Here is a 23,702-nt window from a genome sequence, read left to right as displayed (position 1 = left end):
TTTGAAACAAGAAAGAACTGGGGGCTTCCCTGGTGGCGCAGTGGTTGAGAATCTGCCTGCCAATGCAGGGCACACGGGTTCGAGCCCTGGTCCGGGAAGATCCCACGTGCCGCGGAGCAACTAGGCCCGTGAGCCACAACTACTGAGCCTGCGCGTCTGGAGCCTGTGCTCCGCAACAAGAGAGGCCGCGACAGTGAGAGGCCCACGCACCGCGATGAAGAGTGGCCCCCGCTCGCCGCAACTAGAGAAAGCCCTGGCACAGAAACGAAGCCCCAACACAGCCAAAAATAAATAAAGTGTAAAATTATTAAAAAAAAAAAAAAGAAAGAAAGAAAGAAAGAAAGAACTGGATTTATCTTCCTTCTCTCTTACTGAGTAATTATAAGTTGTGCAGCTTTGGGCAAATCATAAAATCTGTCTGAACATTTGTTTCTTTATCTTTAGTAATAGTAGTAATAGCTAACATTTATTCAGCACCTGTTAATGTGCCTGTTTATTCTCTGTATCGCCCCTCTGAGATCGGCACTGTTACTACCCCCACTTTACACGTGAGGAGGAAACAGCCACAGAGAAATTCAGTCAGGCCACAGGGCTGGTAAGTGACTGAACCAAGGACTTGAACCCTCACAGACTGGCTTCAGGGTGTGTGCTCTTAACTACTTAGACTGTATGGTCTTGAAAGTGTTTAATCAATATTTATATGCACGTGTTAGTGATCTACCCGTGATAAATTTTCATTTAATGTTTGTGTCATGGTAACACAGAGGCATTTCGGGGCTGTTGATAATGCGGTTGTTATTTGGTATTTTAAATGGGAACGTGTTCTTTTTCCTCATGAAAATATTTTGTGATAGGAAAATAATCAAAATTATTTAGAGATTCAGAAAATAGCTAAAATATAATAGTCTTAGGAGAAATGCTTCCTTAGTCATTATGTGGGAGGCCAGAATTGCAGTGTATATTCTCGAGAAAAAAATTAGGATAAATACTGTCACAAACAAAGAAGAGCAAGGGATATATGAATTTTCTTGCTAGTTGAGTAGGAAACAAGAGTCTGTGGACATTCTGTATTAAAATACCTAGAGATGGAAGTGGTCCATTTGCCTGAGGTAAATGATGTTTATCTCCATAATCTCACATACCTTGGACTGACAAAAGCTATGGTGCTCAGAGAGTGTAAGCCCCATGAGTTACAAAGTACAGGAAGTGTCTGCTGTCTTAATGCTGTACTGATAGTTTAGATCAGAAGCTGCTATTACTATTTTATGAAGTTGTTTTTAAAAACACAGTTTATCTGACTCAGCCATGCCATCTGAATCTTGTCCCACCCCCTCATAATTCATGGCAGTTCTTGTTAAATCTCTTAAAATGTTAATATTGTTTTTCTGATAAATACTCCAAGTAAATAAAATAGCAAATATATATATACATATATATATATATATATATATATGATCAGAAGAGAATTTTATCACTGAAACAAATGCTAGCAGCATTAACATGGTGTCTGCCCTTTCTGATCTGGTACAGGACCCCGGTTTCAGAATCCCCCCCGCTCTGAGTTCATTTTCTTGCCTCAGATGTTTCACCGGCTCACATTCCCGAACGTGCCATGCACACTCAGGACGTGAAGAGGCCCTTGTCCGTGTTCCTCTCTGGCCAGGGCTTCCTGTCACAGCCCAGCAGCCGTGTTGTGTCCCCTCTTGAAAGTATTTCTGGCTACAAAGCCAAACTGAGTTAGATGCCAGCTCTCCTCCTCTTTCTCTGCATTCACACAGCATCCGGTGCACAACTTTCTTAGAATATTTAGTTCATTGAGTTTTCACAATGGGCATTCTTTTTTTTTAATTTTTTTTTTATTGGAGTATAGTTGATTTACGATGTTGTGTTAGTTTCAGGAGAAAATGTTTGCAAATCGAGCAACTGACAAGGGATTAATCTCTAAAATATACAAACAGCTCATGCAGCTCAGTATCAAAAGCAAACAACCCAAGCAAAAAATGGGTCGAAGACCTAAATAGACATTTCTTCAAAGACAGACAGATGGCCAAAAAGCACATGAAAAGATGCTCAACATCACTAATTATCAGGGAAATGCAAATCAAAACTACAATGAGGTATCACCTCACACCGGTTAGAATGGCCATCATCAGAAAATCTACAAACAATAAATGCTGCAGAGGGTGTGGAGAAAAGGGAATGCTCTTGCAGTGTTGGCGGGAATATAAATTGATACAGCCACTATGGAGAACAGTATGGAGGTTCCTTAAAAAGCTAAAAATAGAACTACCATATGACCCAACAATGGGCTCTCTTAACTGTCCTCTCCCCACCTCCCTTATCTCCCTGTTCAGTGTTTGACACATACCAGAGACTGTAAGTATCCAGAATGAACATAGCTGCTGCCTTTGGAGGTGATTTTTTAACCCCTGGTGCTGCAGCAGCAGGAGGTATGGAAACCGTTATGTGAGGGGAGCATTCCTTGCTAGCCCTGCACCAAACTGGAACAGGCTGCTGTCTTAGAGGAGGCACGCGCGCGCGCGCACACACACGCACGCACGCACGCGTGCACACACACACACACGTGCACTCTGCTGCTCTGAGTAAGCCAGAAGCAATGGGAGCGTGGAATAATGTGAGCTGGGATGGACATTTATAACATGCCTTATCTGTTTAATTGAATTATAGTGGGTTTCTTTTTTTTTTATTGAGAATACTTCTTTTTATTATACAGGTTTCATATACACGATTATTTAGGGAACATTTATAGGCAAGGAGTTCAATTCCAAAACTCTGTTTTCACCCACACACACTGTACTTCACACTCATCTTCGGGGTCAGCCCAACAGGAATAAGCTAAGACAAAGTTATTGCTTTGTGAACAGACAGCTTCAATTAAATAAGAGTCTTCCAGAGTCGAGAACAGCACTCAGGATCCTCTTGACTCTTAATACCCTGATGTACATATGAATAAAGCCTAAAGATGTGTCTTAGATTACCCTGTCACCTTTAAAAGTTAATATTAAAATTGAATCAGTGGGTTTTTTCTCTTAATGGCATAAAATAGTATTGAAGTTTGTGGAGTTTGCAGAGATGTTATTTATATATGCTGTGCAGATCTATCTTTCTGCAATCTGTATTATAGAGAGAGAATATTCAAGTCATACATATATATTTTGAAATCCAGTTTCTCCCAAACAGTATAGAGCAAAGGTCATTTTTTTAAGACGCTGAATTATCCTTGAGACTACATTTCAAAGACACAATCTTTGGGATGGCACTATAAATGTGTAACATCAGTCAGAAGCAGGGAACCATGACTGGGGTGGCAAATGCAAATGTATTGCATTATATACCTCAAATTGCATTATTAGCATACTACATAGATTAACTGGCGTTGAAACTACCATTAAGCAGTGAAGTATTGGGGGATTTCAGTCAGTAGAACAAATTGTTTCCTGTGTCACACCACATATTAATATGACATCTTCGCTTTTAATCCTAAGTTCTTTTTTCACCAAGAACTTGGCAAGGTAAGTCATCCTTAGCCAACAAGCAAATCAGTTAATGTCATTTTTATGTTTTTACGACTAATTTATTCTCTGATGTAAATTTTAATTTTTTTACTAAAAAAGAAGTCAACATAGTAATATTATGTTGATTCTTTTAGCCTATATTGATTGATAGTAATTACTTTTCTGGTTGTTTTGTTTTGTTTTGTCTAGTCTAGAAAAACAGACCTGGGTTTTAGTCAAATACATCACTGTCTTTTAAAGGAAATCAAACCTTTAATGGAAGTCTAATGTATGAAGATACAGAAACTGCTTCCGTTGATTCAAAATGGGAACGACAAACGATGAGATGGTGCCTGTGGAGCAGACCTCCTCCTCCTCCTTCAATCCTCTGTGTTTTGAATGCGGCCAGCAGCACTGGACACGAGAAAACCACTTATACAATTACCAGGACGAAGTGGATGACGACCTGGTCTGCCACATTTGCCTTCAGCCTCTGCTGCAGCCACTAGACACCCCCTGTGGACATACCTTCTGCTGCAAGTGCCTCAGGAACTTCCTGCAAGAGAAGGATTTCTGTCCATTGGACCGGAAGAGACTCCACTTTAAGTTGTGTAAGAAGTCTAGCATTCTAGTTCATAAACTTCTGGACAAATTATTAGTTTTATGTCCGTTCTCTTCAGTGTGCCAAGATGTAGTGCAGCGCTGCGACCTGGAGGCACATCTTAAAAACAGGTGAGAGAGAGAGAGAGAGAAGCGACTCTAGGCTATAAAGAGGTGGCTCAAACAAATAAACCCGATACAAATGCCAAGGCATCAGTAAGTAAACAGACAAATCCCGCACAGGAGATACAACAAACAAGTTGCATGCAACCGTCATTTAATATTATTATTTATCAAAAACATGCACGTAAAAACTACAGTCAGGAAGTACCGTTTTACACTTATCAATATGAGGTTGTTATAGTCACATGGTAGCAGGATATAATGATAGACTCTTTTTGCAAGGCAGTTTCTCAGTTTGTTTCAAAAACTGTAAATGTCAGTATCCTCTTATCTAGCTTATTATCCTAAGGAAATAGTCCAAAAGAAGGGAAAATTGTATATAAAGATGTTTGCTGCAACATTGTGCAGAGTTCAGTAAACTGGGGTCAATCTGACTACTTAACAGTAGGGGAAGGGTTAAAAATACAATAGTACATCAGTGCATCGGGATATCATGCAGCCGTTAAAAATTATAATATTGTTGCAACATGGAAATGGGTACAGGCACACCTCAGAGATGTTGCAGGTTCGGTTCCAGACCACCGCAGTAAAGTGAATATCAAATAGCGCAATACAGCAGGTCACACGAATTTTTTGGTTTCCCGGTGCATGTGAAAGTTCTGTTTACGCTGTACTGTAGTCTAGTAAGGGTGCGATAGCATTAGGTCTAAAAATTTACATATCTTGATTGAAAAATACTTTATTGCTTGGAAATGCTAACCGTCATCTGATGACACACAGGGTTGCCACAAACCTTCAATTTGTAAAAAATGCAGTCTGTGAAGGGCAGTAAAGGGAAGTGCAATAAAATGAGGTCTGCCTGTATCTGTGATTTTATTCGCTAAGATCTTGTAAAATTCTGTGTTCAAGAACTTGACTGAACAAGAACTAGGGGTTGGAAACTTTAAAACATTTAGTGGGGATTTTTATTCTAACTGACAAAAGCTTTTTAAAAGGTTAAGTAATCTATTTGGCTGATTGTTTAGTGAGTTTTATCGTTTGACTTTGATAAAAGACTTGATCTTTAAAATTGTTTCTACCCTTAAGAAGGGTTAAAATTCATCTCTTTTGGAGACAGAATCACATAAAATGACCAAAATAAATGTGTTGATTTCTAAATTTTACAGGTCAGCCACTTGTGCAGTGTAAATCTGCAGTAATCTTGATTGCTGTGAAAAACAATGCTTAGCACAATATATTGGACTTAGAAATAATAGTATAAGTCTGGTATAGAACAGCTTGTCATTATACGCACGCATGAAATCATGAATTGAATCTAATCTTATCCCCTCACTTTACCAATCAGGAAACTGAGTCACAAAGATTTGGAGATAGGTAATGGCATGGTTAGACTTAAACTTCAGTATTTCTGCTTACCGTTCTAACATACCATGCTGACCTTACCCAGGGTGAATCATGTTCTCTGCTGTTATGTGGTAGTAAACGTTTCATATACACGCGAGTATACGTGTTCATTCTGTTCCTAAATATCAGTGTTATAAAGTGAGTGTACTCATTAGAAATAATTTAGATTTATGAGATAGAATGAGATGTTATTAAAATGTCAGAAACGTGAAGATTTATAGAGAAATTGCTTGAACTTAAGCTGCACTGTCTAAAAATAAGAGCTGAGAAAAAAGAGTAGGATAGATGTATAGACTTTTGAAAATGCAAGAGTCTTAAGTTTTTGTGTGTCTTTGGTCAGCAGCAGGCATAGAATCTGAACACGATAACAGAGACTTCCTGGAGATTGACACCAAACTCCTGAATCTACTCTCTGGGTCAGGCCTAGTTGTGGCTGAGGTTGAAGAAGATTTTAGGCTCTTCCTATTTCTTTCAGTAGAACTAGTCTTTTTCAGAGATAAGTTTCTTTTGTGACTCTTTTATGAACATCGGTTTTGGGGTATTATAGGAAGTGAACAAAGTCTCAATTCAGTTAAGTGTTTTGATAGCAGTGAGATAAAAATTACACAATTATTTTAGGAATATTTACTTAACTAAAATACATATAAGAACTTAATATGTAGTCGAAGTATCAGTAGTATTTTCTATCAAGCTGTTTATGTTGATGATATAAAAACTTGGGAATTGCAGCCTATCCCTTCATTTATAGTTTGATAAAAGCTAAGCAATTATGTCCAGTTGAAAGTTCTGTTTTCCAAGTGTGCTTATTAATATTTGAGCTACTAATTTAATCATTTCCAAAGTGTCTTAGGCCTGTGTTGTGAAAGATACATTGAAAAAGGTGAATGATGTGAAAAGGTGAGGTGACTTGCTTGATGTAAGCAGCTAAGAGTGACTATTGATTATAAAGATTAGAAAGTTGACACTCATCTAATGTTTGTTCAATTTAATTGTTAATGTATGTTCTGGTTATCTATTGCTGAGAAACCAACCACTCCAAACACAGTGACATAAAACAGTGAGTGCTTGATTCTGCTCATGGATTCTGTGAGCCAGGGATTCAGACAGGGCACAGCAGGGGTGGCCCATCTCTGTTCTGTCCAATCTGGGCCACAGCTGGGAAGAACGAAAGGCCAGGACTGCAGCAATTGCAACTGAAGAATTTACTTCCAAGACGGCAGCTTCATTCACACGTCTGGCACCTTGATGGAGGTCCACTAGAGGCATGGGCTCAGCCAGGACTTGTCCACAGGAGAGCCTATGGGTGGCCTCTCCAGCACAGTGGCCTCAGGGTATTTTAAGTTCTTACATGGGTTCCAATAAATAAGGCAAGAAGCTGCATGGCTTTGTATGCTCTAGCCTTAAAGTCACATAGCATCCCTTATGCTGTAGTCACATAACTGCCCAGATTCAAGGGGAGGGGAACTAAGCTTCACTTTGTGGGAAGAGGACAAAAATTTGTAGCCAGGTAAAAGCAACACAAACTAGCAATAAGAGTGATGTCATGAGACACAGAATTACGATTATTTTAATTATTAGTAGAAATACAGCATTAGGAATAGTTTGTTGTTAAATCTGGTAATTTTGAGTTTAAATTACCTTCCCTATTTGAACTTAAGAAATCTGCTTCAGTATGAGAACAGCTGACGTTTTCTCCTATGGCTAAAAGTAAGACATTTATGAAAGATGACTGTGTTTTAAAATAAAATGACTAGTTATTAACTGATTATATGTTAGGAAAACAATGAAGAATTTTAAAAGATGTGGGAAAGTGCTCATCTTTGAAAGGAGAACTAAAGCCCTTAAGAAATATTCTATATATTGTATGACTCCTGGAACATTGTAGTAATTGCTTTCAGAAATTTTGCCAAGCAGCATCAACTATAAAGCATTCCTCCTCCCTCTCTACCCCTCATCCCTGCCTCATCCTCAGCAATCTAACATCTTATGCTAATTGTAAGTGATAATTTGGGGTTTTTTTTTTTTTTTTTTTTTTGTCGTTGTTAAATTGAGCATTTGTGCCCTGGTTTATGGCAAAATTCAGAACCATTTTTCTTTTCCTCTTAAAACTTAGAGTTTAACAGTATTCTAAAAAGTTTGTACAATATAGAGAAAACCTTTAAAGAAGTCTTTTTCTATGCTGAGAGCTTTTCTAGTTCATCGAATGGTTTTGAAGCCTTTAAGGGTCAGGGTAGGCTGAGACAAGATTGCCCTTTCAAATTCACATTTTAACTTGGAGAGAAGTTTGTGTTTGACACATTCTCACCAGCATTTTTTTCTGCTATATAATGTAAAAAGCAGATATATATTTGTAAATCATGTATCCGGTAAGAGTCTAGTATCCAGAATATATGAAGAATTCCTACAACTCAACAAAAAGTCAAGTAATCCAATTTAGGTGGTCAAAGGATTTGGATAGATATTTCTCCAAAGAAGATATTTAAATGGCCCGTAAGCACGTGAACAAATGCTTAACATCATTAGTCCATTTTTAAAATAGAGTGTTTGTCTTTTTGTAAGTTGTAAGCCGCCTATATATTCTGGCCCTTATTAAATATATGATTTGCAAATATTTTTTCTTGTTCTATCAGTTGTCTTTTCATTTTCCTGTGCCCTTTGAAGGACAAACAAATTTAACTTTTATGAAGTCCATTTTATCTATTTTTTTCTTTGCTTGTGCTTTTGGTGTCATAGCTAAAAATCCACTGCCTAATCCAAGGTCATGAAGCTTTACATCTTATGTTTCCTTCTAAGACCTTTATGCTTTTACCTCTTACATTTGGGTCTTTGATCCATTTTGAATTAATTGTTATTGGAGAACATGTGTACAATTTAATACTTTAAATTTTATTGAGGCTTTAAAAAATATTAATTAATTAATTAATGATTTTGGCCATGCCGAGCGGAATGCGGGTTCTTAGTTCCCAGACCAGGGATGGAACCCGGGCCCCCGGCAGTGGAAGCACAGAGTCCTAACCACTGGACCGCCAGGGAAGTCACTACTGAGGCTTTTTTTTAATGGCCTAGCACACAGTCTATCTTGGAAAATACTCCATTTTGTACACAAGAAGAATGCGTGTTCTGCTATTGATGGGTGGAATGTTCTATAGATTTCTGTTAGGTCTAGTTGATTTATAATATTGTTAAAAGTCTCTTTTCTTGTCCTTATGTCTAGTTGTTCTATCCATTATTGAAAGTGGGATATTGAAGGCTTAGACTATTAGTTTTGAATTGACTGTTCCTCCTCTCATTCTGTCATTTTTGGCTTCATGTACTTTGAGGGCCTGCTGTTAATTGTGTTTATGTTTATAATTGTTATAGTTTTGTGGTAAATCAAACCTTTTCGTTATGGTAGAATGTTCTTTGTCACTGGAAACAATTTTTGTCTTCAAGTCTATTTGTCTGAAATTAGTATACCCATTCAGCTCTCTTTATGTTAATGTTTGCATAGTATATCTTTTTCCTCTCCTTTTAATTTTGACCTATTGGTGTCTTTGAAATGTGTCTCTTGTAGACAGCATATAGTTGGATCCTGTTTGTCTTTTTCATCCATTCTGCCAATCACTGGCTTTTGACTGGAGTGTTTAATTCATTTATATTTGATGTAATTACTGATAAGGTAGAACTTATGTCTGCCATTTTGTTATTTGTTTCCATATGTCATTTCTTTTTTGTTTCTCTAAAGGTTAATCCATTTCTTCCCTTTTTTTCTTTTTTTGTTAAATAGATATTTTCAAGTATGCCATTTTAATTCCTTTGTCATTTCTGTTCATATCTATTTTTTGAATTATTTTCTTAGTAGTTGCCTTGGGGATTGCAAGTAACATATTAATTTTCAACAGTCTAGTTCAGATTAATACTGACTTGATTTCACCAGTACACACAAAATTAGCTCATATATACCTTCATTCCTTTCCACATCCTTTGTGCTGTTATTGTTATACAAATTACATCTTTACACATTACATGCCCATCTAAACAGAATTATAATGATTGCTTTGCGCAGGGTTGTCTTTTAAACAGAATAGGACCAAAAAGCAGTTATAAACCAAAAAGCACTTTAATGCTGTCTTATATTTATCTATGTAGTTACCTTTACCAGTGGTCTTTATTTCTTTATGTGGATTTGAGTTACTGTCTAAGGTCCTTTCATGTCAGCCTAAAGGATTTCTTTTACTGTTTCTTATAGGGCAAGTCTGCTAGCAACAGACTCTTTGTTTTCATTTATCTGGGAATGTCTTAATTTCTCCTGTTTTTGAAGGATAGTTTTGCTAGATATAGACTTCTTGGTTGACAGTCTTTTTTTGAGCACTCTGAGTATATGCTATCCACGGCCTCCTGTTCTCCATAGCTTCTGAAGAGAAGTCAGGCGGCAGTCTTACTGAGGGTCACTTCTTTGTGATGAGGTACTTCACTCTTGCTGTTTTCAGCATTCATCAAACTTGAAAAGATTTTGGTCAGTATGTCTTCAAATATTCTTTCTGCCCTAATGTCTCTGTCTCCTTATGGGACTCCCGTTCTGCGTATGTTAATACTCTTGATGGTGTCTCACAGGACCTAGAGGCTTTATCCTTTCTGTTCATCCTTTTTCTTTCTATTCCTCAGACTGGATAATATCAGTTGACCTACCTTTAAGTTCACTGATTCTTTCTTTTACCTGTTCAAATCTCCTGTGAATTCTTCATTTCATTTATTGTACTTATAATAAATGTACTTATTGTACTTATTTTTAAATCCAGAGTGTTTATTTGGCTCTTTAATATAACGTATATTTCTTTATTGGTATTTTTATTTGGTGAGATATCATTCTCATATTTTCCTTTAGTTCTTTAGACATGGAGTCCTCTGTTCTTTGAACATATTTATAATACTCGATTTAAGTCATTGTCTCGTAAGGCCAATGTCTGGGCTTCCTCAGGGACAGTTTCTGTTAACTCCTTTTTTTCCCATGTATGGGCCATACTTACTTATTTCTTTGCATGTCTCTTAATCTTGTGTTGAACACTGGATATTTTAAATAACGTGGCAACTCTGGAAATCAGATTCTTCTTTCTCTTCAGGATTTGTTATTGCTGTTTGTTCCTGTTCGTTCAGTGATTTTTCTAATCAGCTGATGATTGGACAGAGAATTTCTTAAATGCCTGTAACCAGTGAATCTCCCACCCTTCCCAAGGGGCTCTGTGCGCACGGTGGGCACACCTGCAGCACTCAGGCAGTCGGCAGCTCCTCCTTAGCCTTCGTTTCCTGCCTTCCCATAGCTTCCGTGTTAGCCAGGAGTGAGAGTTCAGGGCCTTCTCAGTTCTTTCTTGTGCATGCATGTAGCCCTGGACATTTCATTCCCTAGCTTTTCCTTTTAAACTTTTTGATTAGCCTTTTGTTTGTCTACCTCAGGCAGCCACAGTCTTATACAATTGCCTTTTTCCCCCCCCCCCCCCCCAACAAATGCCTTTGCACTGGGTGAGCCCCAGGTCAGGTCAGATAAAGACAGCCTTGCGAGTGAGGTCTTCCAGGGAACCAACAGGTCAGTTAATGACAGTTCTCTACAAATGGGGCTTTGCAGGTGCTCCAGTCTGCTCCTCCCGTGGCTGCCAGACTCCTGATTCCACTGTGATTGTGGGCCATGGCTATCCCAGGCTACTGGGGGAGGTGGGGATGGGAATAGGGCAAGTTCAAATGCTACAGAGCTCACTGGTCTACTAAGACTCAGCCATTTTTCTCAAATAAATACACTCCGGATTGCTACAGAACCTTGGCTTATTTCCAGAGCTCAGAAATTTTTCTGACAATTTTTGCCAGTGTTCGCATTGCTTTGTGGAAGAGAGGCTTTTCAGATACCCTTAATCTAACATTTTCACTGATGTCACTTAAGGTGATGTTTGCATGTTGTAATCCGTAACTCTATTTATCATTTTTCTTGGTTCTTAAGATGCTCACGCTCTTTGAGTTGCATTAAGTACCTGGCATTGTGTTGGCACTTGTGCCTCATTTGATTTTACCTCTACTATTACTGCTGCCACCACCACCACTAAGCCTAGTACTGCTACCAGTAATACAGTGTGCTCTGTTACACTGTGTGTTTCCTAATGTGAATCATCGTTATTCAGGGAATGATGCTACCATGCCATAAATCAAGCTAGTTCATATGTGATTTTCCTCCATAAGGAGAGCCAGAATAGTGGAATGAAATTATAACCTTCAGCAGGAAAGGAAAAGTCCCTCAGTTTGGCTGTAGCTGCTGCAAGAGCCTTTGGGCTTTATTGAGGAAAAATGTAAAGACACACCTGCATGTAGAGAAGCCTGCCTGGGGGGCACAGCCCTCAGTCTGTGGCAGGTCACACTGCCTCCAGTGCCCTTGTTCAGGGCAGCCCACTTGTCTCAGGGATCCACTTCCACCTGCATCGTCTGAGCCCATGCCTACCCTGATCTTATTCAGTGGTGCAGGCACTTCTTTTCTGCTGCTTTTAATCATGTGTAATAGCCTCCAAACTAGCCTCCTGCTACGCTCAGTTACCTGCTGGAATGATCCCAGTTGTATCCCCCTATGCCAATTGCGGTTTGTGTTGTTATTGTTAAATGCTCCATTTTAAAAGATGCACAGGTTTTTGTTGCTGTTTGTGATTTCCGTTTGTGTTTTCATGATCACCAAAGCCTTTCTCACTCTAACATTCTATGGCTGTGTTTCTAGCTACAAGTTTGTGGAACAAATTCAGTTTATGTTTTCTTGAGGCCTAGGAAAAGAACCCCGTAAGTTTAGTATGATCCAGTGTGAAGAGCAGGCACCTTTAAATCAGATCTGAGTTGGCTTGAATTTTGGCTCCATAACTTAATAGCTGTGTGATGCTGGCATAGTGAGTTGTTTTAACTTTCCCATTTGTGAAATGGGGATGATAGAGCAGTTTTGAGGATTCAGTGAAGTACTGTACATAAAGTCTACACAGTGACTGGCCCTCATTAGACACCCAGCAAATTCTGGTTTCTTCCTTTCTCTTTCAGTTCCAAATGTTTACAAATTTGAGGGATGCTGGCTGTGGGCTGTCTGTGGTCAGGAGCTTTTTCTCTGTCCAAGCCTGCTCTGATCTACTTATTCCCTATTCACCTTTTGTTTAAAAGTTAGTTTTATTGACATATATTTTACCTACCATAAACTTCACCTATTTTTAAAGTATACAATTCAGTGGTTTTTAGTATATTCACAGAATTGTGTAACCATCATCACAATCTAATTTTTAGAACATTTCAACACCCCAAAAAGAAGCCCTGTACCCATTAGCAGCCATTCTCCATCCCCAGATGCCCCAGTGTTGAATGCTCTATCCCGGTCCTCTTTCCGCCTAAGCTCTGTAAGTTTTGGTGTGCAGTTCTGTGGAATGCATGTATTTTGTTAACAGAACTGCTTGTGTAACAGTCTGGGCTTTTGCCCTCATCACTGAAAGTGTTCTTTCTAAGGTCACCATGACCTTTTAATTTCCAAATCAAACCAGTGCTTTGGCCCTTATCTTATTTGCCCCCTTTATGGCATTTGCACAGTTGGCCGCTTTTTCTTTGTTGACACTGTTGTCTGGTTGTTCTATCTCAGTCTACTCAGCTGCTCCATCATGTTTAAACATGGGTGTTCCCGAAGGTTCCCTCTGTAACCTTCCTCTATTCCTGGGTAGGATTGTTCTTCCATATTTTTACATAGTATCATTTTTAATATCTTTAATTCCTGTTAACGATTTGCTGCCCTACTGGAAACATAAGTATACCTGTTTCTTCACCTCTCTAACAATCTTAAGTTTTGCTTTTTAAATTCGTTTTTCCATGTTTAATAACTACATCTTAGCCTTTATGGTTATTTAGTTTGTAGGATTTTTTTAGTTGTTTGTTAGGCTAATTCCCAGGTGTTCACATTGTTTGTATTTCCTCTTCAATTCCTGTTCCTAGTCCTTTTATTCCATTAAAGACTAGCTATTGGCCGTGTAGATACTTGTGTATGATACATATTTTGAGAACTAAATCATTACCTGTCTTCTTAGTCAAAAGTATTTTTTCTGATTCAGTTTTTTAGTGTCAATTTTTTGTTGAATAAAATATTTTTAAAATGCATTTCTAATTAAATATGCTTACTTGATAAAAGTAATTTTTTCAGTGACATAATTTTCAAACATAGTTGCCAGGCCCTTGCAGAAACACTCCCTGGAAGAAAATAAGTGGACCCCCTTCTTAGCAAGGTGAAGAGAAAGCATGTCCGGAGAGAGTGTTGAATAAAGAAATTTCATAATGATCCTTTTCAAGAACTTGAAATCCAGGACCTAAAATAAATCTTCAGTTCATGAGGGAAATTTTATTACTCTTATCATTAAGGAATAGCTTTCAATTTTAATTGAATTCTGTCCTTAATTTTGATTGAAATTTTAGATTTTTAAGAATACTGTTATTGAATGAAGGTCTGCAGCCCTAGCCACAAGACTGTCGCCCATCCTGCCCACCCTTTCCTAAACTTCTTACCCCAACAGGAGAGTAGGTGGGGTCTGAGAGTCGTGTCAGGGTCTAGGAGCGTGTGCCTGGCGCTCCTGTACAAGTCCCCGGTTCTTCCACCCGCTCCTCAAACTGGGCATTATTCGTCACTTTGTCCAGTCAGGGTGTCAGGTGGGAAAGAACTGGCACCTTGCAGCACTTCTAACATCTGTGTATAAGGACTTTCTTTAAATGTTTAAACAAACATATATCTGCCCCTTTTGTTGGCCTAAGTAAGTAAAAACAAGCAAGTTAACAGCCCTTATTTCTTGGTGCTTATGTAAGTTTCCCCAGTACTTAGAAATATATTCTTCAAGTTTCATAGCATATCTGTAATTCCACACTTGCAATTCTGTTTTTACAAACCAGGAGATATGTTTTCCTCTCCTCCCATGCCTGTCATAAATGTGAGCCTTTGCTGTGCCTTCCTGCAAGTGGTAAAGCTTCAGATGTATTTCCACCCACTAACAGGTGATGTGCAGTGTTGGGTGCGAGAGCAGAGAGGCGCCGGGGTACTCAGGGTCTAAGGCAGGACGCAGGGGGCTTGTGGAGGAAGGTGCTGGTTGCCACTCCTGTGGTCCAGCCGTTTAACCTGTAAAAGGGGTTATGAAATCAGAACCTCAGGATGATTCTCACAGTGCAGGGGGATCTGTACTGGTGTACTACACTGTGTATGTATTTCTGGTACTAATAGGTTCCTGAGTACATGTTTATGCAAATGCCTTGTTTTAAATTTGCTCCGTGGAGTGGTAAGAACTTCGTTTTAGTGGAAATGCTTGTGGGTACTTCTAGGTGCTTTTTGCATAGAAGCCATTGCCATTGTTTTGTTGTGGTACAAACTGTTAATCACTTTTTTTTCCTTTCAAATCATCTGGAAACCACCTGATGCTCTCTTTCTAGATGCCCTGGAGCTTCTCATCAGAGAGTTGCCCTGGAGAGACGGAAAACTAGTAAAACTCAGACGGAGATCGAGAATGAAAATGGAACCACGGTCATAGATCTTCCAGCTACTTTATCACCCGAAGCGGACTGTTCAGGGCCGACCCTGACATCGGCGTCCCTTCCCGCCTGGACGGAGGAGCCTGGCCTGGACAACCCCGTCTTCGAGGAGAGCCCCGCCGGGGACAGTACGTGTCCGCCGCCTGTGTTCCTCGCCTCTTCTCAAACCGGGCGTTGCCTTCCTCCCCACCGCTCCCTGCTGCTCTCCCAACATGCGTTTTCTTTCCTCTTTAAAAAATTAATTTTGAGATATAATCCACATAGCACATAACTCACCCTTTTAAGTGCACAAGTCTGACAGTTTGCAGTTTAGAAGCAGAGCTTGGAACTTACTCTGAGGAAGGTGACCCTTCCCTCCCTCTCCTGTTTCGTCCATGATTCACTGGTTGTTGACCTGCTTCTTACTGGGTGTTTGTGTGCAAACGCTTGTTGCTTCTTGACTAAGAAAACAACAACATCAAGAGCAACAAAAATAATACCGCAAATTAAGTGCTGCCTGTGTCACGCGTGTGCCAGACCCTTCCCATCCGTTAGCTGACTAAATGCCGCTGACGGTGCTGTGAGGTGGTTTGTGACAGGAGAGGCCTGAATCTTGAGGGACGAATTGGTCAGCTTGTGCCGCCAGGGAAGGGCTGGGTGTATATCTGACCCCACGGCCACGCCTGTGACTATTGCTCTGCTCTGGTGGCCGCCACGAATCTGACTGTACAGCCACTAGGAGTGAACAGAAGGCCTGTAGTCGTGGATCTTGGGCACGTCTTGATGGTTGGCCCTAGGTATTTATTTTTAAATATACTTTTCTTGAACAAATTCCAAATTTTACTACAAATTCAAATTTTCCCTGCCCCAGCCATATCCCTTTTCCAAGAGCCACCCCTTCTTAGAGCCTTTGTGACTCCTCTCTCACCCCGTGGTGATCACATGCCACAGAGTCGTCTTTATGCTGCTTTGCATTATTTACACGTGTTCCACCGACCAAACCTTCTCTCGTCAGTTAGGTCGAGATGACGTTCTCTTAATATTGCTTCATCAGATCACTGTGTCGCCCCCTCGTGATCTGATACGTAGCGGCTATTTGTGATAATTCACTGATCACCTTTGGGAGAAGAAATGTTTAGATAATCTTAACAGATATTTTTTGTCATTCTGCTTTCCTTATCCAGCGGTATTGCATAGTTCTTTGCCATCTACTAATGTAAGATGACTTATTTACCTGAAGATGATAACCAAAATATAAACTGTTTCTCTTTCCGTCTATTTCTCTCTCTCATTTCTAACTTGGCAGCCACACAGCAGCCACTTAGCTTACCAGAAGGCGAAATCACCACAATTGAAATTCACCGGTCTAATCCTTATATTCAGCTAGGAATTAGCATTGTGGGTGGCAATGAAACGCCACTGATTAACATTGTTATCCAGGAAGTCTATCGGGATGGGATCATCGCCAGAGATGGGAGACTCCTTGCTGGAGACCAGATTCTTCAGGTATCTGTTTTAATTACTGTGTTAACTTGCGTTCTTTTGTTCTTATTCATAAGTTTAATACAGAACGCTGTGGTACTGTGGAACTTGAGTTGTATATAGGTTAGATTTACTGTCGTTATATGCAAAACAAGTCAGAATTTATCTGTAATTTCTCCTGTTGCCCATGTACGCGGAATGTATTTTTTCTCCCTACTTCATTTCCAATCCCGCATGTGACTCTGCTTGCAGTGCTTGGGCCCTTGCGGCCAGCTGGGCTCTTCCCGGCCTGGTCTGCAGGGCTGGCTAGTTCGGGGCCATCCCACCCATGCTGACATCCTCCTATCCCAAGCCCAGTTTTCTCATCCACCCATCACCTGCATTGTCTAGTTTATCTTCCTCTACTACACTGATTACTACCATCTGGAAAAGACAGAACGTGCAGCGCTGGTTAGTTACAGTTTATACCATGGGATTGAATGAAGCTGGAATTCAGAAACGATAGCCGTCTCTTGTCGGCTCCCTAGTGCACTCCACTCATTAACCCTTGGTGCCACCCTCACCTTCTCTGTCAGAAGATGATATTTAAGAAAAAAATTGCTATTCCCCAAAAAGAACTAGCTTGGGACAAGGTGTTGTTTTCTTAGAGGGCACATGGGACTGAGGGGAGGGGGAGGGGAGGATTCTTCTGTATGGGATGGGAGTTCTGCGGCTACTGGCCTGGGTATTTGAGTCATACAAGTGTAGATGATAGTTGAAGCTAAAAGAAATAATAACCTCCAGAAGGAGAGAGAAGAAATATTCATAAGAAGGAAAACTATCTTCTAGGAACCCAAGCTCCAGGACTCCTCCCTCCTTCGTTGTGTGGTCCTCACCGTGATGTGTTGACACCCACCCCTCACTCCCCCTTTCCCTGCTCCCTCTTCAGTCCAGGCCCCCACTGCTGTGTCTAACTCTGTACACACCCCCACCAGACGTCCCTGCCGCCCAGCTCTCCACTCTTCAATCCGACAAAATCACTGCCAGGTTCATATATCTGTAACTCTGCTCTCCTTGGGAAAATGTGATTAGAGCGTCACACCCAGACTGATTAATATTCACGGTCCTCTGTGGTCTCTTGCACAGCCTGTCATCTTCATCGTAACCCTTCCTTTTTGCTTCACGCATAGCAGCTGTAATGTTCTAGGCACTGTACTAGCCACTGAGAATACAGACAGCTAAGAGCAAGGTACTCCCCCAGTCCTCGTGGAATTTATAATCCAGTGGAAAAGCCAGACATGGCGCTCTTCTTGCTGCCACCTCACTCCCAATTCCAGCCTGTCCCATCGTGCTGGCTTGTCCACCTTCATCCTTAAAGCCTTGCTCAGCCCTTCTCGCCCGTTCTGACCTCTCCTTACTTGAATTACTGACAACATTCACTGCTTTACTCTTCATCTCTTGGTGTATAATCACAGTGAACTATTTAAATGGGCTTGGCTTTCTATGGTGATTGCAGCCACCCTAACGGTACCAGTTGTGATACAGATTTCTCATAGTGCTGTGCGTGTCATAAGCACAGGAAATACTTGCTGAATCAGTAAAAGAGTGGACTTGGATATAACATCCTGTCAGGCATAGCCATCTCCTTTATTAAAACAAAACTTGGACCCTCTGGGAATTTTTCCACTCCCACTTGCATGCTGCCCCTCACAGTGTGTTATTCCCACTTTAACACACTCGGGCCCCAAACCCTTCCTTCATTGCCCTTAGCAAGGCTGACACAGACTGAACTTTCTAGCAGTGTTTTGTTTCTTACTAAATACTAAGAAATAGGGGGTACAGGAAGCGTAACCAGTCCCCTGCTTATATAAAATCAGCTTCCTGCTCAGACCGTAGCTAGCTCTTCACTGGGTTTACTAGTAAAAGATAGCTATTTACTGTATGCTGTAGTTGCTGTCATTTTATGACATTAGCACTCTAGCTGCACCAGGCTGGCAAAACCTCCCCTGTGTTCCTGACTTCCCAGCTCGCAGTCTGAGTCTGCTGGCTGCCCTGGCATTTTGACACCCGGGCGGTCCAGATCAGGAGAGCCCACATGCTCCCGTCTGCAGCTCACACAGCATTCTTTCTCTCTCCCATTTTCTCCGACTTCCAGCCTATTAATAAGTGTACATTCATTTTTGTGTTTTCTTTTTTGCTACCAGTGATGTACCAGCATTGGGTATTAACATTTGTATATATTACTCATTCTTTTTCTAAATTCTAAAGGTAAAAACAAATGCTTTGTTTTTATCTGCATTTCTTTGAATACCATTGAGGTTAAATAGTTTTTCAGGCTTTATTTGCTAATATATTTCAGCAGCGGGCCTTTTACTCTTCTATTTTAGAGAATTGTGTTTAGTAACATAACTGAATCCTTACAACTCAAAATTATAGTTATCTGAAATTACTGACTACATTTTTGGAAATTAACTCATAGCTGTAAATTTACATTGTAGAAATTCCAAGGCACTATTATTGTTTATGGAGGCACACATATTAATATCTCTAGTAATGATCATCTTAATAAGTCCAGTTTAATGATTCAAATTGATTAAGAAAAGTAAGAACACATAACCTGGTTAATGGATTCAAAAGGATCTCTCCTATTGTGGGCCCTAACTTCTGCTCAGTTTCTGACTGGTATGCTGGAGCCAGTAAGTAAAGCCACACCCCTTGCCCAAATGTGGAGTATTTATGGTCATTCGAAAGTAAACACTGGGAAAGAAGGCTGCTTGGAATTTTTCTTACTACCTGGTTTACTACCTGGCCCAACTCTGTATAAGATACATAAATAACACAGCGAGCCAATCTGAAAATCCCCAAGAGTGGTCAAGATGGTTTATTATAGAGCAAAGAGCTGCCAAGCTGCCTGTGCTTTTATTTTAGCAAACTATATGCAGTGACGGGGTGTAGCTTTGGTTTTCCCGCATTAAAAAAACACACACACACACACACACACACCCTTATTCTAACACACACACACACACACACACACACACACACACCCCTTATTCTACTAAATAGCCTCTTTGAAGAGGAGACCCATATAACCTTCAAGGCCTTTTGTGATGCAGCCTTTTGAACAGTTTGAAGAAAAAAAATATTGTTATAAATTACATCAGTGTCACTATTAAAGATAATATAACTTTTAAAGCATTATGAAGAATGGGTATTTTCAGTCTGATCTATCATCAATGATTGAGGCATGTTCAGTTTTGAAGGAAAATAATTCCAGCCATGTGTTGACTGCATTGGTACAAAACACATTTAGCCAAAGTGGTAGAGTTTACTATTGCTGGTGCTATTTTTACGAAGCCTGGAGACGGTATTTTATCTGGTCTCTGCTTTCTCTGCATTTTGCCAGCCACTACACATTCATGAAGGAAAAAATCTTCTTCCAGCTGTGGGATATTCCACACCTACTTCACAAGGATACTGTGAGGCTGCATGCTTGCACACGGCTATGGCCGGATTTCAGCCAGATATTTCGTAAAGTCATTTGTGATATACCTGAATATAAGGAAAACTGTGAGCCTAGAGATAGGTAGCTCTTAGCTGAGTAGCCAGAAATGATGGTTTTTGATTAATGGATTCATGTCAGGCTAGTTTTTTTAGAAACTGCCTTAATTCTCTACTTGAGCCCGTATTCAGTGTTTTTATTGAGGGCTTGGATGGCTACCAAATGCACAGATGTTGCAGACTTGGGAGAATAGCAACTTTGTGTATGACATCTATGAATTTGATGACTGAATTCTTAAAGATGCCAACAGGCCAAAATCAACAAAATTCAAGTTAACAGTGTTCAAAACTATCAACCCTAGATTAACAGAAAGGGGGGAGGTCTTGCTTCACGTAGATTTCATGTGAAAAAAATTTAAGGAGTTTAGGTGATCACACCTCACCCAGAGCCTGTCACATAACCGATGTTCAGAGCGCTGGTTCCCCCTCACTTTCACCTCAGGCTGATTCAGAGGAACTCTCACTGTGATAAATACTAAGAACTGTGCTAATCTCTTCCTCTAACTAGGTAAATAACTGAAGGTGGGTATATTTTGTCAGTGATGTTACAGGTCCAAGGATCAGTCACTGTACTTATTTCAAGGTTATAAAGTTTAATAAGTAAATGTTCTGTATTAAATTATGCTTATTTTATACGATATATGTTACACTTGTGTGCCAGAGGATTAGAGTGGAATTATGATTATCGGCTTTTCTTTAAAGTAAAAGTCACTCATCTAAAATAAGGCTGTATACTTGAGATGCACCACTTTCCTTAAAATAAAACTCAGTTTATTTTCTCTAGCTTAAATGTATTTCATTTTGGAAAAGTAAATTTGTAATCCAGTAGAACTTCAGTTTCTGTTCCACAAGAACTAGTCTTTCATGAGCACTTGCCATATCTGATGTTGTCTAGTTGTGCACTTCCTGACCCTATGAAGTGGATGGTAAACACGTTTTACAGGTGAGGAAACAAGTTCTGTAATTTGCCCGAGGTTATCCAGTTACAGGGCAGAACCAAGGACCCTCATTCAAGACTATCATTAAAGCCTGTGATCTTGATGACTATTCTCTAGTTAATGCTAGTCACTGTAAGTTAATTTTAGGAACTCTGTACATTTTAAAATGCCTTTGGAGTGCTTGTCTTTGTAAGTAATGATTGTGTATCATTTTCACAACGTCACTTTCCTTCAGAACCGTTACATGAACATTGCTACAAGTTGGGAAGATGAAAGATGGTCACACTTCGGTCATCACCCTTTTTTCCAGGTCAACCACCACAACATCAGCAGCGTGTCCCACAACCACGCCCGCGCCGTGCTGTCACAGCCCTGCAGCACGCTGCACCTCACCGTGCTCCGCGAGAGACGCTTCGGCAGCCGCGCCCACAACCGCCCCGAGGGCGGCTCGCCCCGGGAAGAGGTCTTCCAGGTGGTTCTTCACAAACGGGACTCTGCTGAACAGCTCGGCATCAAACTCGTCCGCAGGACCGACGAGCCGGGCGTCTTCGTCCTCGACCTGCTGGAAGGGGGGCTGGCGGCGCAGGACGGCAGGCTGAGCGGCAACGACCGGGTGCTGGCCATCAACGGCCACGACCTGAAGCACGGGACGCCCGAGCTGGCCGCCCAGATCATCCAGGTGAGCCCCACCTTGCGCCCACTCCAGACCCTCAGCCTCCCTGCCGTCGCTCAGCCTTGGTTCTCACTAGCAGGCAACACAGGGATCCAGGGGGGTGCTTGAGACTTCGCTGGACAGTCAAGCACAGCTACCTAAATTCTGCACAGTCCACACCAGTCTAACCTCAGCCCAGGTGACTCCCTTCTGGTCTGCACACCCATGAACTTCTAGGCGGGCTGTTTCTGGAAGAAAGGCCCCGCAGTTTCACGTGGCAGACGGCAGTGTCCACACTTCACAAGGGAGAAGGTGAGACCCCAAGGAGCTGTGGTCACCTGGTCTCTTCACTCACCTCTCACCTTTACTGCACAATCCATAAAAACGAGGGGGAAAATCACTTTTTATTCAGAGCAACTTATCTCTATAGTGCTTTTTTTTTTTTTTTTTGTAAAGGAATTCAGAGCATTTCAAACACATAACATTGTCCTCACAGTATCTCTGGAGGTAGTCATGATTAGAGAAGAAACACGTTTTCAGTAAGAGCATCAAAGCAGATACATTAAAAACCGTCCGAGAAGATCTTCAGGCTCTGCAGCGTGCCGTGGCATTTAACGTGGCTGTCTCCTGCAGCCTTGTAGGAGGGCGAAGCAAAATGGGAGTGTTTAAGTGAGCACAACACACGCTACCAGTGGAAACCAAGCATTAGTTAATATAACCGAACTTTTGGAATTAAGGTCAGTTGATAGTCACAAAATAGGTATATATATACATAGAATCAAATAACAATGAGATTTTAACACTAAGAAAACCCAAGTCTCACTCCCCTTTAACCTACTCCCTTTTCTCCCACTTTTTGGTTCAATATAGCCTTAAGGAAACACACACACACACTCACAGCCATATTGCATTGAGAGGTGGTTCAGGTATTGGTCTTACTTCATAGACTTGACTCTTAAAAAAATTGAATGCCTTGAAATTCCCTCAAATCAGAGGCACCATTCGGGGCACCAGGAGCTTTACCTGTGGATCACGCCAGCTGCTGCACTGCTGAGAACAACTTCATCTTGGGGCGGGGGGAGAAGAAGAAAGTTAATCCATTTTGGGGATTTGTTAAGAGAAATAGGCGAGTCGAGTGGACTTTCTGAAGTGAGAAGTCCGATCAGTAACATGGAAAGGAAGAGAGAAATATATTGCCTGTATATATTTCAGGCAGTGTTAAAGTACGCTAATTCCTAAACAGATGGTCCTTACTAAATTTCTAACCAAAATGTAGAAAATATAGTTACACAGGTAGATTTTTCATAATATATTTTATTTGGATTTTTATAATGCAAATAGTTGCATCATATTTTGTGCTGTGATTTTTCCCAGACTATAGAAAACTCAAGTTGCTCAACTTCTTTTTGAAAAAAAAAATGAATAGTCTTATTGAGGATTATAAAAATAACACGTATTCCATGTCTAAAAAGGAGTACACTGAAGATAAAATACTGAAAATAAAGAAGTTAAATTCAGTCTAAACACCCCAAGCTATATCAACGTTAAGTGTTTGGAGGACATCCTTACGAACTTTTGAGTGTGTATGTCCACAGACAGATACAGATTTACACAGTACTTACACACGTGCTTATCTTGTAAATTCTGAGTTTGCAACTTTTTCTGTCAGCAGTGTGTTGTGAACTTCTTACCATGAAAGTAAGTGTAGAACCCCATCATGATCTTTACTAGCTGATTCACTCAGTGTTCCCCTATGGACAGACTTTCATGTTTTGTTTTCATTTTAAGACATTTTGCTAAACTTCCCTCCAGAAAGATCAGATCATACCAATTTATACTCCCAGTACCAGAGTGTACCACTCAACTATGACTTAAGGGTATTGTTATTTGAATATCTTACATTTTTAAAAATCTTGAATTCAACAGAACTTTTTT

At 40.4% G+C, this 23,702-nt stretch overlaps 1 protein-coding gene across 5 annotated transcripts in view; it reads left to right on the top strand.

Annotated features, from left to right (window-relative positions):
• The window catches only part of LNX2 (ligand of numb-protein X 2), an 86,518-nt gene that overhangs the window by 38,757 nt on the left and 24,059 nt on the right, over positions 1–23,702 (top strand). For 4 of the 5 annotated variants that reach the window (XM_068526434.1, XM_068526431.1, XM_068526430.1 and 1 more), the window contains exons 2-5: positions 3,726–4,247; positions 15,078–15,304; positions 16,462–16,661; positions 21,426–21,794. In XM_068526434.1, coding sequence (XP_068382535.1) covers positions 3,841–4,247; positions 15,078–15,304; positions 16,462–16,661; positions 21,426–21,794 — 1,203 coding nt within the window. In that variant the 5' untranslated portion in view covers positions 3,726–3,840. Of the gene's footprint in view, positions 1–577; positions 596–3,725; positions 4,248–15,077; positions 15,305–16,461; positions 16,662–21,425; positions 21,795–23,702 lie in introns of those variants that run through there. The other variant, XM_068526433.1, reaches the window with a different exon arrangement.

This window comes from Eschrichtius robustus, chromosome 18 (genome assembly GCF_028021215.1).
Source record: "Eschrichtius robustus isolate mEscRob2 chromosome 18, mEscRob2.pri, whole genome shotgun sequence".
Lineage (NCBI taxonomy): Eukaryota > Metazoa > Chordata > Mammalia > Artiodactyla > Eschrichtiidae > Eschrichtius > Eschrichtius robustus.
The sequence above is the reverse complement of the archived record's forward strand: the minus strand, read 5'-3'. Positions and strand labels throughout refer to the sequence as shown.